General features: G+C 47.9%; 2 protein-coding genes across 2 annotated transcripts; both read right to left on the reverse strand.

The window, feature by feature from the left end:
• Positions 1–529: 529 nt before the first annotated feature.
• Positions 530–1,321, reverse strand: LOC123128788 (plasma membrane ATPase 4-like). Its single transcript, XM_044548885.1, has one exon. The coding sequence runs from the start codon at positions 1,092–1,094 to the stop codon at positions 789–791; it is 306 nt and encodes a 101-aa protein (XP_044404820.1). The 5' UTR covers positions 1,095–1,321; the 3' UTR covers positions 530–788.
• Positions 1,322–1,553: 232 nt separating this feature from the next.
• Positions 1,554–5,082, reverse strand: LOC123128786 (ATPase 8, plasma membrane-type). The gene is made up of 3 exons (XM_044548884.1): positions 2,633–5,082; positions 2,178–2,531; positions 1,554–2,087 (listed from the first exon to the last, which is right to left on the reverse strand). Exons 1-3 carry the CDS (start codon positions 4,847–4,849, stop codon positions 1,806–1,808), a joined length of 2,853 nt encoding a protein of 950 aa, XP_044404819.1. The 5' UTR covers positions 4,850–5,082; the 3' UTR covers positions 1,554–1,805.
• Between the last annotated feature and the right edge of the window lie 18,433 nt (positions 5,083–23,515).

The following is a 23,515-nucleotide window of genomic DNA, read 5'->3' on the forward strand; positions in this document are numbered from 1 at the left end:
AAAACTGGAGTACCAGGCTACCAACTGCTCCATTAGGAGTAGAGATACATTGTCTGCTAGGGTTTACCTAGGCAAGTACTCCCTCCGTCCCATAATATAAGAGTATTTTTGTCACTAATGTAGTGTCGAAAACACACTAGTGTAAAAAACACTCTTATATTATGAGACGGATGGAGTATGTTTGAACAAGTTTTCATTTTCTTTGTACGAGTGAGTATTTATTCCACATAACACACTAACATATTACAAGCAAAATAACCAACAAGGTCTGGCATAAACTCAAAACCGTACTCCTATACATATACATTGTCTGTTGGGGTTTGCCTAGGCAAGTACTCCCTCCGTCCCATAATATAAGAGTGTTTTTGACACTAATGTAGTGTCGAAAACATACTAGTGTAAAAAACACTCTTATATTATGAGACGGATGGAGTATGTTTGAACAAGTTTTCACTTTCCTTGTATGAGTGAGTATTTATTCCACACAACACGCTAACATATTACAAGCAAAAAAACCAACAAGGTCTAGCATAAACTCAAAACCGTACTCCTATACATACTGAAGAGAGGGCACTCTTCTTCCCCTTCCCCACTGAAAAATACAAATGAAACCAACTTCTTAACATCTAGGTCAAAGAAAAAAACCAACCCTGAGAATCTGAACCAATCTTCCCCGCTCCAGCCTCCCGGCGAGACTCGACAGGAGGCAGAGGGGGACAAAAGAACTTAGAGGTGTAGATATCGCTGCCCTGCCTATCGCCGACGACGAGGAGGAGGTTCGTCGACGATCATACCGTGTAGCTCTGGTTTATTGTCTCGATGTCGAGCCCCTTGAGCTTGACGACCGACTCGACGTGGCCCTTGAGCGTGTGCAGTTCCCTGAGCCTGGCCACCTCCGCCCGCTTGGCGGACTGCTCGGCGATCTCCGAGAGCTCGCGGTAGCCGTTATTGTCGGTGAACATTTCCGAGTTGCTGCTGCCCTGGTTGAGGCCGTGCAGCGTCCTCTGTGCCGTCGCCCACTGCGCCTTCCTCTCCAGCTTGCCGTAGTCGTTCTTGTTGGTGAAGGCCGTCTGCGACATTCCATGGACAAACATGAGATGAACTCCAATGGAGTTTACAAATGGAGGTGGCTAATGGAGGAGGGATGGGGATGGGTGCTTGCCTTGTTGTTGATGTTGTTCCATGCCCTGCCGCTGAGGGCGTAGCGGATGATGAACTTGAGGATGTCGAGCGGGATGTAGGTGACGACGGTGAAGGGGAGGGGAGGGGGATCTTCTTTCAACTGGTTTTGCTCAGTTAAATTGTCTCTCTTTTGTTGACAGTCTCCAGCGATGAAACTGCTAGTGTACATTGTCCGCTGGGGTTTGCCTAAGCAAGTACTCCGTCCCACAATATAAGAGTGTTTTTTACACCAGTGCTAGTGTAAAACACGCTCTTATATTATGGAAACGGAGGGAGTATGTTTGAACAAGTTTCACTTTCCTTGTATGAGTGAGCATTTATTTCACACAACACGCTAACATATTACAAGCAAAAGAACAACATAAACTCAAAACCGTACTCCTATACATACTGAAGAGAGGGCACTCTTCTTCCCCCTCCCCATTGAAAAATACAAATAAAACCAACTTCTTAACATCTAGGTCAAAGAAAAAACCAACCCTGAGAATCTGAACCAATCTTCCCCGCTCCAGCCTCCCGACGAGACTCGGCGGGAGGCAGAGGGGGGCAAAATAACTTAGAAGTGTAGATATCGCTGCGCTGCCCTGCCTATTGCCGATGACGAGGAGGAGGTTCATCGACGATCATACCGTGTAGCTCTGGTTTATTGTCTCGATGTCGAGCCCCTTGAGCTTGACGACCGACTCGACGTGGCCCTTGAGCGTGTGCAGCTCCCTGAGCCTGGCCACCTCCGCCCGCTTTGCGGCCTGCTCGGCGATCTCGGAGAGCTCGCGGTAGCCGTTGTTGTCGGTGAACATTTCCGAGTTGCTGCTGCCCTGGTTGAGGCCGTGCAGCGTCCTCTGCGCTGTCGCCCACTGCGCCTCCCTCTCCACCTTGCCGTAGTCGTTCTTGTTGGTGAAGGCCGTCTGCGACATTCCATGGACGAACATGAGATGAACTCTAACAAGTGGAGCTTGCATGCATCTAATCTAATGGAGGTGAGTCATGGAGCTTGCCTTGTTGTTGATGTTGTTCCAGGCCCTGCCGCTGAGGGCGTAGCGGATGATGAACTTGAGGATGTCGAGCGGGATGTAGGTGACGACGGTGAAGGCCCAGATGGAGAGCCCCCAGCCCCACCCGATCCCCTGCATCTTGCAGAACTCCCAGTTGGCGTACACGGCGATGCACGTCGCCAGCAGCTGCGCCACGAAGAAGGCGATCACCAGCAGCGCCCCCGGCCGCTCCATGAACGACCAGCTCCGCGACCGCGTCACGAAGATGAGCGCCTGGCTGATGATGCTCACCTGCAGGTACAGCGCCGCCATCATCTCCTTCTCGTTCTCCCGGATCGACCGCACCCCGAACGTCTCCTGCATCCATCGCCACCACATTTTTCATTTCAGTTATCTTCTTATGATCATTCATGGCGGATCGCCGGAGAGTCGGAGGAAGAAGACGATATGGAAGGTACCGGGAAGAACTCGGTGTCGTGCGCGAGGTAGAAGAAGAGCACGGTGATGAGGGCCATGTAGGTGCCGAGGACGACGCCGGTGGCGAAGATCTCCTTGAGCTTCCACGAGTCGGGGGTGGGCGACGGCTTCACGCGGTCCTTGGAGATGGTCATGATGGTGCCGTCGTTGAGGATGGCGATGACGAGCACCATGAAGGGCGCGAAGTCGAACTTCCACAGCAGCGCCACCAGCATGAACCCCAGCACGATCCGGATGGTGATGGACACGGCGTAGATGGTGTAGTTCTTCATCCGCTGGAAGATGGCGCGGCTGGTGAGCACCGCGCTCACGATCACGCTCAGCCCGGGCTCCGTCAGCACGATGTCCGACGCCGACCGCGCCGCGTCCGTCGCGTCGTCCACCGCGATCCCGATGTCCGCCTTCTTCAGCGCCGGCGCGTCGTTCACGCCGTCCCCGGTCATGCCGCAGATGTGCTTCCGGTCCTGCAGCCGCTTCACGATCTCGTACTTGTGCTCCGGGAACACCCCGGCGAACCCGTCCGCCTTCTCGATCAGCTCGTCGATGGGCAGCCCGCTCATCTCCGTGCTCTTGTCGCCCAGCAGCGTCGTGGACGGGTACATGTTGGTGCCCATGCCCAGCCGCCGCGCCGTCTCCTTGCCGATGGCCAGCTGGTCGCCGGTGATCATCTTCACGTTCACGCCCAGGTGCAGCGCGCGCCGGATCGTCTCCGCGCTGTCGTGCCGCGGCGGGTCGAACAGCGGCAGCAGCCCCACGAACTGCCACGGCTCGCCGGGGCTCTCCTTGTTCTTGGCCGGCACCGCCTGGTACGACACGCCCAGCGACCGGAGGCCCCGGTCGGCGTACTGGTCGATCAGGCCGTGGACCCTCTTCTCGGCCTCCTTGGGCATCCGGCACAGCTCGATGATCTGCTCCGGGGCGCCCTTGCTGATCCGGTGCCAGTCGCCCTTGCCGTCGATGTAGGTGATGGCCGTGCGCTTCTCCACGGGGTTGAAGGGGAGGAAGTGCACCTCCTGGATGCCGGCGCGGGCCTCCTTGGCGTCGGCGAGCATGCCGACGATGCACGTGTCGATGGCGTCCTGGTTCTCCACGCGGGACGCCCTGGCGGCGTAGAGGAGCACCGTGTCCTTGTCTATCCCTTTGCCGTACACCTCGATGAGCGTCTTGTCGACGGTGAGCTTGTTGAGCGTCAGCGTGCCCGTCTTGTCGCTGCACAGCACGTCCATGCCGGCCATCTCCTCGATGGCGGTCATGCGCTTGGTGATGGCGCCCTGCTGCGACAGCCGGTGGGAGCCGATGGCCATGGTGACGGACAGCACGGTGGGCATGGCGATGGGGATGCCGCCGATGAGGAGCACGAGCAGGTTGTCGATGCCGTCGCGGTAGGCGCGGTGCTGGATCGGGTACATGACCACCACCTCCACCAGCATCCCGGCGGCGATGGAGATGATGCAGAAGTTGCCGATGGCGGTGAGCACCTGCTGGAAGTGGCCGACGTTGTTGGTGCTGTCGACGAGGTGCGCCGCCTTGCCGAAGAAGGTGTGCACGCCGGTGGCGATGACGACGGCCTCGATCTCGCCCTGCTTCACCGTGGACCCGGAGAAGACGCCCTGGCCGGCGTGCTTGTTCACGGCCATGGACTCCCCGGTGAGCGCGGCCTGGTCGACCTTGAGCGGGTCGCCCTCGAGCAGCCGGGCGTCGGCGGGGATGATGTCCCCGAGCTTGATGCTGATGACGTCGCCGGGGACGAGGAAGGAGGCGTCCATCTCGCTCCACTTGCCGTCCCTCAAGCACTTGGTCTTGGGCGCCAGCCCGGCCATGAGGGCGGCGGCGGCGTTGCCGGCGTTGTTCTCCTCGATGAAGCTGATGGTGGAGTTGATGAAGAGCAGGGTGACGATGCCGACGAAGTCCTGCCAGTCGGGGGGCTTGCCGCCGCCGTTGGCGAGCACGATGGCCATGACGGCGGCGGCCTCCATGACCCAGGACAGCGGGTTCCACATGAAGCCGAGGAACTTGAGCAGCTTGCTCTCCGTCTTCTCCTCCAGCTTGTTGGGCCCGAAGATGGTGAGCCGGTTCTGGGCCTCGGTGCCGCTCAGCCCCTGCTTGCTGCACTTGAGGTGGGCGAAGACCTCCTGCACCGGGATGGTCTCCAGGTCCACCGTCTCGTTCTTCACGTCCTCCAGCGTCATGGACGCCATGGCGCCGGCCGGCTGCCTCCGCCGGTGCCGGTCTCTCCTCCTCCTTCTTGGTCGCCTCGCTGCCCTGGCGTGTGCGTGGGCGGGAGTGGCCGCGCGCGCGCGGGGAGGGGAGGGGAGGGGAGGCGTGCGCTGCTGCTGCTGCTGCTGCGGCGGCGGCTGGTGGGCTGAGCTGTGGTGTGGTGTGCTGCTGGCGCGCGGAGCAAGCTGGGAGCGAGTGGGGGGTTAGGAGGGAGGGAGGGGGGAGGTGGCGGTCCGTGCGGTGCTTGAAGAAGACGAGGAGGGGGGCGGGCGGGCGCCCCATGATCCTCATACCGCGCCACCGGGCTCGCCGCGGGCGGGGGTAGCTCACTGCCGCACGACCGGTCCACGCCGCATGCAGCGGCCGCGAGCTCCCATCGCGCGACCCGCGCGGCTCACCCCTGCTCCTCCTACTCCTGCATGCGCTTGCTGCTGTCCAGTCCAGTGCAGTGGAGCGCACACACAGCTGGGTTTTTCTTCCACTAGTTACGAGCGAGGCACCGCCACCGTCACATAGCCCACACCTTCACATGAACATGGTTACTCCCCCCTAAAGAAATATAACAGCATTTCCGTAAAGAAATATAAGAGCGTTTAGATTACTAAATTGCTCTTATATTTCTTTTAAGAGGGAGTAGTATTTATTTAACACAAAAAATCGTTTTGGAATGTTGTGGGGAGTGTTTTGGGTAATCTCAAAATACCAATGTTTTTTTTTAATCTTTGTCAGAATTGGACCCCTACCTATATAGTGGTGAAGTTCGCGCCGGTTGTTTTCGTTCGTGTGCTGCTTTACTTTGTTCATTATGAAAAATAGGAAATAAATCTTGTTTTCAAAGCATTTTAGCTGAAGATCCTACTAATGTAATCTTTACTCTATGCTCTTTGCTGGATTTTTGGGATGTTCTGTAGAAAAAAGGAGTGATAAACATTCTTAGGGAAGTGACTAAGAGGGTGACCCAAGTGGCGTGCGATGTCCATGGCGGTGCTCTTGGCTGGGCGCGACTGTGGGGAGAATCTACTCGAGCTGTTCCGTCAGTGTGGCTCTTCAGTTTGTCTATTTTTAGTCTTTCGTTGTTCTTTCTTTAGTGGCATTGCAGGTTCTTGGTGCTTAGTAGTAGAAGGCTGTTTCCGTGATATGTTGTCCTATGCAAATTACCGTAAAAGCATCCCAAAGATATAACTAGACATCTTAGAATGTATGTTATCGTTTTTGGTGTTGCGGTTTGTTGCATCAGTTAAGTGAAATAGGTTGTCTGTTGGATGATGTGTAACTCTATTTTCGTAATGAAAATTGAGGCTATGTGGCCACTTCCACCAGAAAAAAACACAAGAAAATCGTTAATAATCAAGATAAATATGTGAAACACACACTCTTATATAATGCAACACACGCCACACCTAATGTGTTCCCCTTACGATAATCCTACATCCACTTAAAGCTACGAAGACCTCTTATGTAACCTTCCTTTAAACTTCTCTGCCCCCCCCCCCCCCCCCCCCTATTTTCAGGTGGGTGGGACCCTTTCCCCCCCTTCTCCAATCATAAATAGCCACGTCGCTGATTACGTAAACTACGTAACATCCTCTACGTAGGTGTAGCATCGCTCTTCCCCTTATTAAACACGATTTATAGTCGACAAGTGACCCATGAAAGTCGGCCTGCACGTGTGTACATGTGAGGAACGAGATCCTCTGATGTACTTCAAAGTACAGCCGAGGGACGTCCTACCCGTATCACCGTTCGCTGGTCATCTGACGGCAGCAGCCAAAAACCACGAAAACACAGCTGCGAAGCAGCGTGCAGCCATGAGCCCAGAAGAGATGCGGCCCAGTTCAGAGGAAGGGAAAAAAACACCGATCCATTTACTCCCCGTCGCCGTTCGCTCGCCATCGCCATAACCTAGCTTAACCCTAGCGCCGCCGCGATTGATAGAGCGAGCACCGCTGCCATCGCCGCACCAGCGCGGGAGTGCGACCGCCGCTGCCGCCCGTGTCACAGCAAGAGGGAGAGTGGCTAGCAACGCCATGGCCGCCACCACCGCATGACTGCAGCACGCCGTCGAGCTCGCGGCCGCTGCGGGAGGTGCCAAGTGAGTGCCGCGTTACTGAGCGCAAGCAGCCGTGGATGAAGGGCGACAAACACATAGCCTGTAATGTCACGCGGCCTGCGTTGCGAATTTGCGATGCTGGAGGAGGCAGGCAGTAGTTGAGCAGCAGGAGTCAACAAGAGCCTGAACTGAAGTTTCAGATGTAGAAACTGTATTTCTATTTTGTTAGGAATCTAGAACTCGGATTGAACTGAGATTGTATATGAATGTTATCAATTTAAGAGCTTATCAATGACTCTTGTCAAATTGTGAGCACAATACTTATTTATGATCTGGGTTGCGTACCGAGGTGCTAGTGGCTGGCCCTGTTCTGAACTTATTTTTTATCTCTCTTTTCTACTAACAGAAAGAGCAGTGTTCTGAAATTATAATCTTCATACAACATCCCTTTTCCCCTAGGAACAATATCATCTATGATATGTGCTTGTGCTTGTGCACCACCACTACACACCCCTTCACCAACCACTTGCATCTTGTGGTAAAAAAATCTGGTAAGTTCTCAGAAATAATGGATTTATTTATAGCTGGGATTGTTATTTAGCAACATACCACTGAAGTATGTGATGCTTGAGCATGTGCACCATCACCACATGCCTCTTCCCCGACAATGCAAAAAAAAAACATGAGCAATGGACATGTAAAGTGCAGAGCAAATATTAGAACCAATGTGAAAGGGAACAAACAATTAATATGTTTCTCTGGGACATGAAATAATTCATGGTATCCTTCCCTAAAAATTGTGAGACTCGTGCCAAAGAGAATAAGCAAGGAGGCAATAGTACTTGGAGAACTTAGATCTAGTTGATCTCTCATGAGAGTTAACAAATTGGGTGTTGTGTCAGTTACGTATTCGAATCAGAGCGTACTGTGCTTGCCTCTTCTTCCATATCTGTGGTATAGAATAGAATTTCAACTAGATAATTCTTTCCTAACAATAGGGAAAGCTTGATCAAGTTCAAAGCAATCTGGTAATGGAAGATGGATCCGTTTCAAAGAAATCTGATGATGGAAGTTAAGATGAATCAGCTTCAGAGCAATCTGATGATGGAAGTTTGATCAATTTCAAAGCAATTTGATATGGAAGATTAATCAATTTCAAGATAGAGACAGGATAATGACGTACTCAGAAGAATGGCGAGCAGAGCACCTCGTCCCTCCGTGATTGATCCCTTCGCTGGAGCATGCCCTTTTTCTGTCAGTCTGGCGACGTTTTCCCTGATCTCGCGCCCTTTTTCATCCGCCCCTCTCCCGTTCCATTGGGCTGGGCTGGATCGTGTTTGTGGGCCGACTGTGCTCTGTGTTTTCGTGGTTTCTGGCTGCTGCCGTCGGATGACCAGCGAACGGTGATACGGGAAGGACGTCCCTCGGCAGTACTTTGAAGACATTAGAGGATCTCGTTCCACATGTGAGTACCAGGATTTGTCTTCTACCAAGGTAGGTCATCCTTTGGTGACTCCACCACCCCGAGAAATCATTCTTATTTTCGTTTGCCATCACATTCGGTTCCACCCCTTTCCGCTACATTGGTGATGTGGAGGACAAAAGGGTCATGGCTTGGCTTAGGCATGACAGATATTAACCATCTAAAAATATCTGCTCATCGATGATCTGACACTCGCCAATCTTGCACTGCTAGGTATATGGCTACTCCTTTAAGGGATATCAGAGACAACCGTATACCTAGATTTACGCCCGTGATGGTAATGTAGCTACTATAGTGATGTAGTGGCTAGAGTAGATCTATCCTAGTTAGATGTTGATCTTTGTGGTGGTACTCGGACAACTAGGATTGAGTTCTTATAACCTTAATCCATTGCTTGATCGTTTTTACGGTGCCTCGAAGTCCTTTATACGTGCGCCTTGTCCTGAGGGCGAGACTTGATCTCCTCTTAAAGTCAGGCTCGTAGATCTGAACGACCTATCCTTGGTATACAAGTTTTAAACGTCTTATTCCGCAGGGTACTTGGCATATCCACATGTCAGGTCATCGGTGTTGCCAGCGAGCTGGAGGAAACAACAAGGGAGTGGTGAAAGTGCAAGTTCCTCCACATGGAGGTGTGTTGGCGGTCCTGTTGGAAATATGCCCTAGAGGCAATAATAAAAGCATTATTATTATATTTCCTTGTTCATGATAATTATCTTTATTCATGCTATAATTGTGTTATCCGGAAATCGTAATACATGTGTGAATAATAGACACCAATATGTCCCTAGTAAGCCTCTAGTTGACTAGCTCGTTGATCAACAGATAGTCATGGTTTCCTGACTATGGACATTGGATGTCATTGATAACGAGATCACATCATTAGGAGAATGATGTGATGGACAAGACCCAATCCTAAACATAGCACAAGGTCGTATAGTTCGTTTGCTAGAGTTTTCCAATGTCAAGTATCTTTTCCTTAGACCATGAGATCGTGTAACTCCCGGATACCGTAGGAGTGCTTTGGGTGTACCAAACGTCACAACGTAACTGGGTGACTATAAAGGTATACTACGGGTATCTCCGAAAGTGTCTGTTGGGTTGACACGGATCAAGACTGGGATTTGTCACTCCGTATGACGGAGAGGTATCACTGGGCCCACTCGGTAATGCATCATCATAATGAGCTCAAAGTGACCAAGTGTTTGGTCACGGGATCATGCATTACGGTACGAGTAAAGTGACTTGCCGGTAACGAGATTGAACGAGGTATTGGGATACCGATGATCAGATCTCGGGCAAGTAACATACCGATTGACAAAGGGAATTGTATACGGGGTTGCTTGAATCCTCGACATCGTGGTTCATCCGATGAGATCATCGAGGAGCATGTGGGAGCCAACATGGGTATCCAGATCCCGCTGTTGGTTATTGACCGGAGAGCGATCTCGGTCATGTCTACATGTCTCCCGAACCCGTAGGGTCTACACACTTAAGGTTCGGTGACGCTAGGGTTGTAGGGATATATATATGCAGTAACCCGAATGTTGTTCGGAGTCCCGGATGAGATCCCGGACATCACGAGGAGTTTCGGAATGGTCCGGAGGTAAAGAATTATATATAGGAAGTGCTATTCCGGGCATCGGGACAAGTTTCGGGGTCACCGGTATTGTACCGGGACCACCGGAAGGGTCCCGGGGGTCCACCGGGTGGGGCCACCTGTCCCGGGGGGCCACATGGGTTGTAGGGGGTGCGCCTTGGCCTACATGGGCCAAGGGCACCAGCCCCAAGAGGCCCATGCGCCTAGGGTTTCAAGGAGGGAAGAGTCCCAAAGGGAGAAGGCACCCCTAGGTGCCTTGGGGAGGAGGGATTCCTCCCCTTGGCCGCACCCCCCTAGGAGATTAGATCTCCTAGGGCCGGCGCCCCCCCCCCTTGGCCCTCCTATATATAGTGGGGAGATGGAGGACTTCTTAGCTTGATCTTTGGTGCCTCCCTCTCCCTCTCCAACACATCCTCCTCCTCCATAGTGCTTGGCGAAGCCCTGCCGGAGTACTGCAGCTCCATCAACACCACGCCGTCGTGCTGCTGCTGGAGCCATCTTCCTCAACCTCTCCTTTCCCCTTGCTGGATCAAGAAGAAGGAGACGTTACGCTAACTGTACATGTGTTGAACGCGGAGGTGCCGTCCGTTCAGCGTTAGGATCTCCGGTGATTTGGATCACGTCGAGTACGCCTTCCTCATCCCCGTTCTTTGAACGCTTCCGCGCGTGATCTACAAAGGTATGTAGATGCAATCCAATCACTCGTTGCTAGATGAACTCCTAGATGGATCTTGGTGAAACCGTAGGAAATTTTTTGTTTTCTGCAACGTTCCCCAACAGTGGCATCATGAGCTAGGTCTATGCGTAGTTCTTTTTGCACGAGTAGAACACAATTTGTTGTGGGCGTAGATGTTGTCAACTTTCTTGCCGCTACTAGTCTTATCTTGCTTCAACGGTATTGTGGGATGAAGCGGCCCGGACCAACCTTACACGTACGCTTACGTGAGACCGGTTCCACCGACTAACATGCACTAGTTGCATAAGGTGGCTGGCGGGTGTCTGTCTCTCCCACTTTAGTTGGAGCGGATTCGATGAAAAGGGTCCTTATGAAGGGTAAATAGAAGTTGGCAAATCACGTTGTGGCTTTCACGTAGGTAAGAAAACGTTCTTGCTAGAACCCTACTTCAGCCACGTAAAACTTGCAACAACAATTAGAGGACGTCTAACTTGTTTTTGCAGCAAGTGCTTTGTGATATGATATGGCCAAAGTTGTGATGAATGATGAATGATATATATGTGATGTATGAGATGTTCATGCTATTGTAACAAGAATCACGACTTGCATGTCGATGAGTATGACAACCGGCAGGAGCCATAGGAGTTGTCTTTATTTTTTGTATGACCTGCGTGTCATTGAGAAACGCCATGTAAATTACTTTACTTTATTGCTTAACGTGTTAGCCGTAGTAGTAGAAGTAATAGTTGGCGAGCAACTTCATGGAGACACGATGATGGAGATCATGATGATGGAGATCATAGTGTCATGCTGGTGACAAGATGATCATGGAGCCTCAAGATGGAGATCAAAGGAGCTATGTGATATTGGCTATATCATGTCACTATTATTATTTGATTGCATGTGATGTTTATCATGTTTTGCATCTTGTTTCCTTAGAACGACGGTAGTAAATAAGATGATCCCTCATAATAATTTCAAGAAAAGTGTTCCCCCTAACTGTGCACCGTTGCGACAGTTCGTTGTTTCGAAGCACCACGTGATGATCGGGTGTGATAGATTCTAACGTTCACATACAACGGGTGTAAGACAGATTTACACATGCAAAACACTTAGGTTGATTTGACGAGCCTAGCATGTACAGACATGGCCTCGAAACATAGAAGACCGAAAGGTCGAGCATGAGTCGTATAGAAGATACGATCAACATGAAGATGTTCACCGACGTTGACTAGTCCGTCTTACGTGATGATCGGACACGGCCTAGTTAACTCGGATCATGTTATACTTAGATGACTGGAGGGATGTCTATCTAAGTGGGAGTTCATTGAATAATTCGATTAGATGAACTTAATTATTATGAACTTAGTCTAAAATCTTTACAATATGTCTTGTAGATCAAATGGCCAACGTAGTCCTCAACTTCAACGCGTTCCTAGAGAAAACTAAGCTGAAAGACGATGGCAGCAACTACACGGACTGGGTCCGGAACCTGAGGATCATCCTCATAGCTGCCAAGAAAGATTATGTCCTACAAGCACCGCTAGCTGATGCACCTGTTCTCCCTGCAGAACAAGACGTTATGAACGCTTGGCAGGCACGTACCGATGACTACTCCCTCGTTCAGTGCGGCATGCTTTACAGCTTAGAGCCGGGGCTCCAAAAGCGTTTTGAGAGACATGGAGCATATGAGATGTTCGAAGAGCTGAAAATAGTTTTCCAAGCTCATGCTCGGGTCGAGAGATATGAAGTCTCCGACAAATTCTTCAGCTGTAAGATGGAGGAAAATAGTTCTGTCAGTGAGCACATACTCACAATGTCTGGGTTACATAACTGCTTGACTCAGCTGGGAGTTAATCTCCCGGATGACGCTGTCATTGACAGAATCCTCCAGTCGCTTCCACCAAGCTACAAGAGCTTTGTGATGAACTTCAATATGCAGGGGATGGAAAAGACCATTCCTGAAGTATTTGCAATGCTGAAATCAGCAGAGGTAGAAGTCAAAAAGGAACATCAAGTGTTGATGATGAATAAAACCACTAAGTTCAAGAAAGGCAAGGGTAAGAAAACCTTCAAGAAAGACGGCAAGGGAGTTGCCACGCCCGGCAAGCAAGCTGCCGGGAAGAAGCCAAAGAATGGACCCAAGCCCGAGACTCAGTGCTTTTATTGCAAGGAAAGTGGTCACTGGAAGCGGAACTGCCCCAAATACTTAGCGGACAAGAAGGCCAACAAAACAAAAGGTATATGTGATATACATGTAATTGATGTGTACCTTACCAGTACTCGTAGTAGCTCCTGGTTATTTGATACCGGTGCAGTTGCTCACATTTGTAACTCAAAGCAGGAGCTGCGAAATAAGCGGAGATTGTCGAAGGACGAGGTGACGATGCGCGTCGGGAATGGTTCCAAGGTCAATGTGATCGCCGTCGGCACGCTACCTCTACACTTACCTACGGGATTAGTTTTGAACCTCAATAATTGTTATTTAGTGCCAAGTTTGAGCATGAACATTGTATCAGGATCTCGTTTAATACGAGATGGCTACTCATTTAAATCCGAGAATAATGGTTGTTCTATTTATATGAAAGATATGTTTTATGGTCATGCTTCGATGGTAAATGGTTTATTCTTAATGAATCTCGAGCGTAATGCTACACATATTCATAGTGTGAGTACCAAAAAATGTAAGATTGATAATGATAGTCCCACATACTTGTGGCACTGCCGCCTTGGTCACATAGGTGTCAAACGCATGAAGAAGCTTCATGCTGATGGACTTTTAGAGTCTCTTGATTACGAATCATTTGACACGTGCGAACCATGCCTCATGGGTAAAATGACCAAGACTCCGTTCTCAGGAACAATGGAGCGAGCAACCAACTTATTGGAAATCATACATACTGATGTATGCGGTCCAATGAGTGTTGAGGCTCGCAGTGGCTATCGTTATGTTCTCACCCTCACTGATGACTTGAGTAGATATGGGTATGTCTACTTAATGAAACACAAGTCTGAGACCTTTGAAAAGTTCAAGGAATTTTAGAGTGAGGTTGAGAATCAACGTGACAGAAAAATCAAGTTCCTACGATCAGATCGTGGAGGAGAATACTTGAGTCACGAGTTTGGCACACACTTAAGAAAATGTGGAATAGTTTCACAGCTCACGCCGCCTGGAACACCTCGGCGTAATGGTGTGTCCGAACGTCGTAATCGCACTCTATTAGATATGGTGTGATCTATGATGTCTCTTGCCGATTTACCGCTATCTTTTTGGGGCTATGCTTTAGAGACTGACGCATTCACTTTAAATAGGGCACCGTCGAAATCCGTTGAGACGACACCGTTTGAATTATGGTTTGGGAAGAAACCTAAGGTGTCATTTCTAAAAGTTTGGGGATGCGATGCTTATGTCAAGAAACTTCAACCTGAAAAGCTCGAACCCAAATCGGAAAAATGCGTCTTCATAGGATACCCTAAAGAAACTATTGGGTATACCTTCTACCTCAGATCCGAAGGCAAGATCTTTGTTGCCAAGAATGGGTCCTTTCTAGAGAAAGAGTTTCTCTCGAAAGAAGTAATTGGGAGGAAAGTAGAACTTGATGAAGTATTACCTCTTGAACCGGAAATTGGCGCAGCTCAAGAAAATGTTCCTGAGGTGCCTGCACCGACTAGAGAGGAAGTTAATGATGATGATCAAGATACTTCTGATCAAGCTCCTACTGAAATTCGAAGGTCCACAAGGACACGTTCCGCACCAGAGTGGTACGGCAACCCTGTCTTGGAAATCATGTTGTTAGACAACGGTGAACCTTCAAACTATGAAGAAGCGATGGCGGGCCCGGATTCCGACAAATGGCTAGAAGCCATGAAATCCGAGATAGGATCCATGTATGAAAACGAAGTATGGACTTTGACTGACTTTCCCGTTGAGCGGCGAGCCATAGAAAATAAATGGATCTTTAAGAAGAAGACAGACGCGGATGGTAATGTGACCATCTATAAAGCTCGCCTTGTCGCTAAGGGTTATCGAGAAGTTCAAGGGGTTGACTACGATGAGACTTTCTCACCGGTAGTGAAGCTGAAGTCCATTCGAATCATGTTAGCAATTGCCGCATTTTATGATTATGAAATATGGCAGATGGACGTCAAAACAGCATTTCTTAATGGTTTCCTTAAGGAAGAATTGTATATGATGCAGCCAGAAGGTTTTGTCGATCCTAAGAATGCTGACAAGGTGTGCAAGCTCCAACGCTCGATTTATGGGCTGGTGCAAGCATCTCGGAGTTGGAACATTCGCTTTGATGAGATGATCAAAGCGTTTGGGTTTACACAGACTTATGGAGAAGCCTGTGTTTACAAGAAAGTGAGTGGTAGCTCTGTAGCATTTCTCATATTATATGTAGATGACATACTTTTGATGGGAAATGATATAGAACTCTTGGACATCATTAAGGCCTACTTGAATAAGAGTTTTTCAATGAAGGACCTTGGAGAAGCTGCATATATATTAGGCATCAAGATCTATAGAGATAGATCAAGACGCCTCATAGGTCTTTCACAAAGCACACACCTTGATAAGATATTGAAGAAATTCAATATGGATCAGTCTAAGAAGGGGTTCTTGCCTGTGTTACAAGGTGTGAAATTGAGCTCGGCTCAATGTCCGACCACAGCAGAAGATATAGAAGAGATGAGTGTCATCCCCTATGCCTCAGCCATAGGTTCTATTATGTATGCCATGTTGTGTACCAGACCTGATGTAAACCTTGCCATAAGTTTGGTAGGAAGGTACCAAAGTAATCCCGGCAAAGAACACTGGACAGCGGTCAAGAATATCCTAAAGTACCTGAAAAGGACTAAGGAAATGTTTCTCGTTTATGGAGGTGACGAAGAGCTCGTCGTAAAGGGTTACGTCGACGCTAGCTTCGACACAGATCTGGATGACTCTAAGTCACAAACCGGATACGTGTATATTTTGAATGGTGGGGCAGTAAGCTGGTGCAGTTGCAAGCAGAGCGTCGTGGCGGGATCTACATGTGAAGCGGAGTACATGGCAGCCTCGGAGGCAGCGCATGAAGCAATTTGGGTGAAGGAGTTCATCACCGACCTAGGAGTCATACCCAATGCGTCGGGGCCAATCAAACTCTTCTGTGACAACACTGGAGCTATTGCTCTTGCAAAGGAGCCCAGGTTTCACAAGAAGACAAGGCACATCAAGCGTCGCTTCAACTCCATTCGTGAAAATGTTCAAGATGGAGACATAGATATTTGTAAAGTGCACACGGACCTGAATGTAGCAGATCCGTTGACTAAACCTCTCCCTAGAGCAAAACATGATCAACACCAAAATTCCATGAGTGTTCGATTCATCACAATGTAACTAGATTATTGACTCTAGTGCAACTGGGAGACTGTTGGAATTATGCCCTAGAGGCAATAATAAAAGCATTATTATTATATTTCCTTGTTCATGGTAATTGTCTTTATTCATGCTATAATTGTGTTATCCGGAAATCGTAATACATGTGTGAATAATAGACACCAACATGTCCCTAGTAAGCCTCTAGTTGAGTAGCTCGTTAATCAACAGATGGTCATGGTTTCCTGACTATGGACATTGGATGTCATTGATAACGAGATCACATCATTAGGAGAATGATGTGATGGACAAGACCCAATCCTAAACATAGCACAAGGTCGTATAGTTCGTTTGCTAGAGTTTTCCATTGTCAAGTATCTTTTCCTTAGACCATGAGATCGTGTAACTCCCGGATACCGTAGGAGTGCTTTGGGTGTACCAAACGTCACAACGTAACTGGGTGACTATAAAGGTATACTACGGGTATCTCCGAAAGTGTCCGTTGGGTTGACACGGATCAAGACTGGGATTTGTCACTCCGTATGACGGAGAGGTATCACTGGGCCCACTCGGTAATGCATCATCATAATGAGCTCAAAGTGACCAAGTGTTTGGTCACGGGATCATGCATTACGGTACGAGTAAAGTGACTTGCCGGTAACGAGATTGAACGAGGTATTGGGATACCGACGATCAGATCTCGGACAAGTAACATACCGATTGACAAAGGGAATTGTATACGGGGTTGCTTGAATCCTCGACATCGTGGTTCATCCGATGAGATCATCGAGGAGCATGTGGGAGCCAACATGGGTATCCAGATCCCGCTGTTGGTTATTGACCGGAGAGCGATCTCGGTCATGTCTACATGTCTCCCGAACCCGTAGGGTCTACACACTTAAGGTTCGGTGACGCTAGGGTTGTAGGGATATATATATATATATGCAGTAACCCGAATGTTGTTCGGAGTCCCGGATGAGATCCCGGACATCACGAGGAGTTCCGGAATGGTCCGGAGGTAAAGAATTATATATAGGAAGTGCTATTTCGGGCATCGGGACAAGTTTCGGGGTCACCGGTATTGTACCGGGACCACCGGAAGGGTCCCGGGGGTCCACCGGGTGGGGCCACCTGTCCCGGGGGGGCACATGGGCTGTAGGGGGTGCGCCTTGGCCTACATGGGCCAAGGGCACCAGCCCCAAGAGGCCCATGCGCCTAGGGTTTCAAGGAGGGAAGAGTCCCAAAGGGGGAAGGCACCCCTAGGTGCCTTGGGGAGGAGGGATTCCTCCCCTTGGCCGCACCCCCCTAGGAGATTAGATCTCCTAGGGCCGGCGCCCCCCCTTGGCCCTCCTATATATAGTGGGGAGATGGAGGACTTCTGAGCTTGATCTTTGGTGCCTCCCTCTCCCTCTCCAACACATCCTCCTCCTCCATAGTGCTTGGCGAAGCCCTGCCGGAGTACTGCAGCTCCATCAACACCACGCCGTCGTGCTGCTGCTGAAGCCATCTTCCTCAACCTCTCCTTTCCCCTTGCTGGATCAAGAAGAAGGAGACGTTACGCTAACCGTACATGTGTTGAACGCGGAGGTGCCGTCCGTTCGGCGCTAGGATCTCCGGTGATTTGGATCACGTCGAGTACGCCTTCCTCATCCCCGTTCTTTGAACGCTTCCGCGCGTGATCTACAAAGGTATGTAGATGCAATCCAATCACTCATTGCTAGATGAACTCCTAGATGGATCTTGGTGAAACCGTAGAAAATTTTTTGTTTTCTGCAACGTTCCCCAACAGGTCCAACTAGAACCCATAAGTCCAACACATGTGAGCCATTCATCTCAGTTACATCCAATGGCCATGAGCGCTTCCTGGTGAAGGGAGTAGAAGAAAACCCTAGCCACTCCAACCATATATAGCGGTGGCCTCCATTGTGAGAGTGAGAGAACACACACAGAACAATAGAACTCGTGAGATGCGAGAAAGAGATGGTTCTTATGTATCTGACTAGACAATGTTCTAGGTGGTTATTAAAGGCTCAAACATCCTCGGATTGACACCAAATTTGATGAGTTTGTTCTTTACTTTGTGTACTTCGACCTGGTTAGCTGGTTCGATGATTGTGTCATTGGAACATCAAATTTGAGTGTTTTTTTGGTTCGGACTGCTAGTATTTTTGTACATAATAGTTTTTCAAAGACTAATAAATTTGGTTGGCAAACAATGTTCGATTAAGTTGAAATTTTGAGGGAATATCATGAGCTCTCATATCTATTTGTCTGCCAAATTTCGTGTTGTTTGGCTTGGTGATTTTAGAGCCACTGACAAAATATAGAAGGGGACCAAAGGGACGAAATATATAAGGGGCCAAAGTTGTGCTTACTCTACTTTGCTGAAATCTTGCCTCTTGTAGTACTTATTGTTGTTCCTGGTTGGCAACATGTCAAGTGTGTTGTAAATCCCTCTAGAGGTTCTAAATACACTATACCCGGTCATGTGTTTTTTACTCCTCAAGTTGAGGAGGTTTTTTTCATATTAAATCTTGTGTCACGCATGCATGTTGTTTATCTCTATTTAGTTGCTTACTTGTTGGTTGAAGCTGCCCTCAAAATTCATTGCAAGTTGAGGGGGTTGTATTGTGCATAATTACCATGTCGGTAAATTGGTGCAGTGTTTTCCTTTTTTACAACAATTGGTGCATTCCTTTGTTGTTTTCATGGCCCATCGGAGTGGCATATAACATATGTACAACCCTACTACAAGATTTCCCCCCAGCTTTGCGATAAACCTTATTGGGGAATACAAGGTTTTCATGAGGCTGATCACAAGCTAGCACAACTTTAGAAAATGGCATAGAAAGTCTCGGATTCAAGAGCTTCGCCCTCACCAAAATGATCAGCATGACATCTAAGCTACATTTTTAGAGAATACTTGGCATAATACTCATATACAGGATAATCAGAGGCAAAATGCCGCTTCCTTAAAAAACATGCCATCTGCAAAGTCGTAAGTATCAAACAACGCAGGGCAGGAGGGCTATTTTCAGGCTTATCATTTTTGCTTTTCATAGACTCTGCCTGAAAGTATGCTAATTCGGTATTACTAGCCTAAAACTTGACTCTTTGAAGTTGTGCAGCGGTATTAAAATGTGAGTGCAAACTTTTAGTACATGGAATATATACCAGTATGTGTAGTTATTTAAATAGTTTAAATTCAAGCATAAGCAAAGGTTTAAAAAATCAGGTATTTTTTTAAATCACATTTCACAGGGCAAAGAAGACGGACGAAATGTTGACAGCCGAACAAACACATGGAAAAGAGCAAGTTTCAATTTCCTAGGCATCGACTCTACTCAATGCAGAACACCCAAATGTTGCATTCATGAATCAACTTATCGTGGTGCATCTTCAGTTCGACATAATGTAATTTAGGGCTAGAAGGGTTGTTGCTTAGTTTAGGCATGGTTGATAATAATCATCTAAGAAAAACCTTGCTTGTTAACGGTTCGTCACTTGTCTATCTTGCAATTGTACGTATACAATTTGGGTGCCAGGTGGGGTGATGTGGCTAATCCATCAAGAACTTCAAAGACAATGATATACCCAAATTTGTGTTTGTCTACCATAATAATGCATCTACTACAGTGATGTAGTAGCTAGACTAGATCTATCCTAGTTAGATGGCGATCATTGTGGCGGTACTCCTGGGACAACTATGATTGAGTTCTTATAATCTCAATTGCTTGGTATTTCTGGTGGGAACTCCAGGTTCTTTATACACGCACCTTGTCTTGAGAGGCAAGGCTTGATGTCCTTACACATCATCATTGGTGTATGCCAACGAGCTAGAGGAAACATGTAACGCCCTCGATGCGGCTATATCTCCTACGTGTCGAAGCACGACTTAGAGGCATAACCGCATTGAAAGCAATGTCGCAAGTGAGGCAATCTTCACACAACCCATGTAATACAATAAGGGAAAAGATACATAGTTGGCTTACAATCGCCACTTCACACAATTACATAAATAAAGCATTACATCAACCAGATACAATCAAGGTCCGACTACGGAACCAAAATAAAAAAAGACTACCCCGAATGCTATACAGATTCCCGATCGACCCCAACTGGGCCCCACTATTGATCAACTAGAACGAAACAACACAAAGGACAATATCTTCATCGAGCTTCTCCTTGAGCTTGGTTGCGTCACCTGCAAACTGGTTTGGGAAGTATCTGTGAGTCACGGGGACTCAGCAATCTCACACCCTCGCGATCAAGACTATTTAAGCTTATAGGTAAGGTAAAGGTATGATGTGGAGCTGCAACAAGCGACTAGCATATATGGTGGCTAAAGATACACAAATGAGAGCGAGAAGAGAAGGCAAAAGCACGGTCGAACAACTATGATCAAGAAGTGATCCTAGAACAACCTACGTCAAGCATAACTCCAACACCGTGTTCACTTCGTGGACTCCGCCGGAAAGAGACCATCACGGTTACACACATGGTTGATGTGTTTTAATTAAGGTCAACTTCAGGTTTTCTACAACCGGACATTAACAAATTCCCATCTGCCCATAACCGCGGGCACGGCTTTCGAAAGTTCAAAACCCTGCAGGGGTGTCCCAACTTAGCCCATCACAAGCTCTCACGGTCAACGAAGGATATTTCTTCTCCCAAGACAATCCGATCAGACTCGGCATCCAGGTTACAAGACATTTCGACAATGGTAAAATAAGTCCAGCAACACCGCCCGAATGTGCTGACAAATCCCGATAAGAGCTGCACATATCTCGTTCTCAGGGCACACTCAGATGAGCTCTCCACACAACTAAAACCAAACCTCGAGTTTCCCCGAGGGGGCGCTGCACAGGGCTCTAGTTTGGACCAACACTCAGAGGAGCACTGGCCCGGGGGAGGAGGGGGGGTAAAATAATGATGACCCTCAGGAGCGCGACTTCCAAGGGAAAAGAGGCTAGGTGGCGAATGGTAAAACCAATGTTGGGCATTGCTGGAGGAGTTTTATTCAAGGCGAACTGTCAAGGGGTTCCCATTATAACCCAACCGCGTAAGGAACGCAAAATCCGGGAACATAGCACCGATATGACGGAAACTAGGGCGGCAAGAGTGGAACAAAACACCAGGCATAAGGCCGAGCCTTCCACCTTTTACCAAGTATATAGATGCATTAATTAAATAAGAGATATTGTGATATCCCAACAAAATATCCATGTTCCAACATGGAACAAGCTCCAATCTTCACCTGCAACTAACAACGCTATAAGAGGGGGTGAGCAAAGCGGTAACATAGCCAAACAACGGTTTGCTAGGACAAGGTGGGTTAGAGGATTGGCTTAACAATATGGGAGGCATGATAAGCAAGTGGTAGGTATCGCAGCATAGGCATAGCAAAAGAGCGAGCAACTAAGCAAGCAAAGATAAAGTGATTTCGAGGGTATGGTCATCTTGCCTGAAATCCCGCAAGGAAGAAGAACGAGTCCAAATGAGGTGCGGTTTTCGGCCACGCGATCGTGATCAAACGACCGAGATGATGGAGAGGTCTTAGGTGGGTTTTGGGCCAAATTTGGAGGGGTGTTGGGCTGCAACACACACGAGGCCTTTTTGGTCCCTCGGTTAACCGTTGGATTATCAAACGAAGTCCAAATGGCACGAAACTTGACACGCGGTCTACCGATAGTAAACCAAAGCCGCATGATAAGTCTCGGTCCAATCCGAAAACGTTTAATACCCGCACACGAAAAGAAGTAGAAAGGGACATCAGGTGACATAGGAGCGCCGGATTGCAAAACGGACAACGGGGAAAATGCTCGGATGCATGAGACGAACAAGTATGCAATGAAATGCACATGATGACATGATATGCAATGCATGACTCGCAAGCAATGACAAGGCAACAACAGCGAATAACTGGAGGACACCTGGCACATCGGTCTCGGGGCGTTACAAAACAACAAGGGAGTGGTCAAAGTACTAGCTAGAACATGTTACTGTCGGGCCAAGTCCCTCCACATTGAGGTGTGTTGCTCGCAAGTCCAACACATGTGAGCCGTTGATCTCAATTACATCGAACGGTTGTGAGAGCTTCCTAATGAAGGGAGTAGAAGAAAACTCTAGCCACTCCACTCATGTATGGTGGTGGCTGCCATTGTGAGAGTGAGAGAGGACACATAGAACAACACAACTCATGAGAAGAGAGAAAGAAGGAGAGGTAATTCTATCCAGACTTGATGTATATGACTAGACTAAGGTGGTTGTCAAAGGCTCAAACATGCTTGCGGCACCAAACTTGATGCGTTAGTTCCTTACTTTGAGCATCAAATATGAGAGTGGTTTCGTCGGTTCAGTCTGCTGCAGTTTCAGCACATAATAGTTTTTGGAGACAAATAAATTGGGTAGGCAAACGGCGTTCAATTAAGTTGAAATTTGGAGCGTATCTCAGGAACTTGTGTCTATTTGTCTGAAAATTTTGTGTTGTTTGTCTCAGTGGTTTGATAGCAGCTGGCGAAATATAGGAGACAAATTGTGTTTACTACTATTTGTTGAAATCTTGTCTCTTGTAGTAGTAGTAGTTGTTGTTGTTCTTGGCTGACAACATGTTGAATGTGTTGTAAATCTCTCTAGAGAATCTAGAGAAGACTCTATACACGTTCATGTTTTTTTTACTCCTAGATCTTTTCATGTTAAATTTCTGTGTCACATGTGGATGTTGTTTGTGTTTATCCTGTTGCTTAATTGTTGGTTAAACTTGTCCTCAAAATTCATTACAAATGGAGGGAGTTGCATTGTGCTGTGCATAATGGTTGTGTCGGTGGGAACTAGTGCATTGCTTTGTTGTTTTCATTGCTCGCCAGAGAGGCATATAACAATGATGTAGTCCCAACATTTAGAACATCAAGAAAGTTGTCCAAGGCATATTTTTTCTGGACTCCATAACCCTCCAAGCAAAACACATACGACCAACTAAAAAAAAAGTTTCATTAAAAGGTGCTTACATTTTCCACATGGTTTCATTTTTAGAGAAATAGTAGGCGAGTTAACCTATTGGCTAATGCACATTTTTTGTTAGATTATGTACATTACTAACAAATAAAACTACAAAGACCTGCAAAACTGGCCAGCCAGCAATGGAAATCACAAGGTTTTCTCCTAGCTTTGCGACAAACCTTCTCCGGGAATATACATCATTAAATATATTCTTTTTAACAATTTGGCATAGAAACTCTCAAATTCAAGATCTTCACCCCCACCAAAGGGACCAACCTTACATTTTTAGAGGATATAGTACTTGGCATAATACTCAGGTACAGGATAGTCAGAGCTATAATTCCGCTCCCTTTAAAAGCATGGCATGTTCAAAGTCATTAGCATCAAACATCGCTGCCCATTTTCAGGTTGATCTTTTTTTTTTTGCTTCTAATAGACTCTCCATAGTATTACCAGCCTAACACTTGACTCTTTGAAGAT

Source organism: Triticum aestivum, chromosome 6A (genome assembly GCF_018294505.1).
Source record: "Triticum aestivum cultivar Chinese Spring chromosome 6A, IWGSC CS RefSeq v2.1, whole genome shotgun sequence".
NCBI lineage: Eukaryota > Viridiplantae > Streptophyta > Magnoliopsida > Poales > Poaceae > Triticum > Triticum aestivum.

Excerpts from the sequence above, each read along its gene's own strand:
- LOC123128788 (XM_044548885.1), bottom strand. The coding sequence starts at position 1,094 with ATGTTTGTCCATGGAATGTCGCAGACGGCCTTCACCAACAAGAACGAC.
- LOC123128786 (XM_044548884.1), bottom strand. The coding sequence starts at position 4,849 with ATGGCGTCCATGACGCTGGAGGACGTGAAGAACGAGACGGTGGACCTG. Across the intron at positions 2,532-2,632 it reads ACGACACCGAGTTCTTCCCG|GAGACGTTCGGGGTGCGGTC; the intron begins GTACCTTCCATA and ends CGATGGATGCAG. Across the intron at positions 2,088-2,177 it reads GGAACAACATCAACAACAAG|ACGGCCTTCACCAACAAGAA; the intron begins GCAAGCTCCATG and ends GGAATGTCGCAG.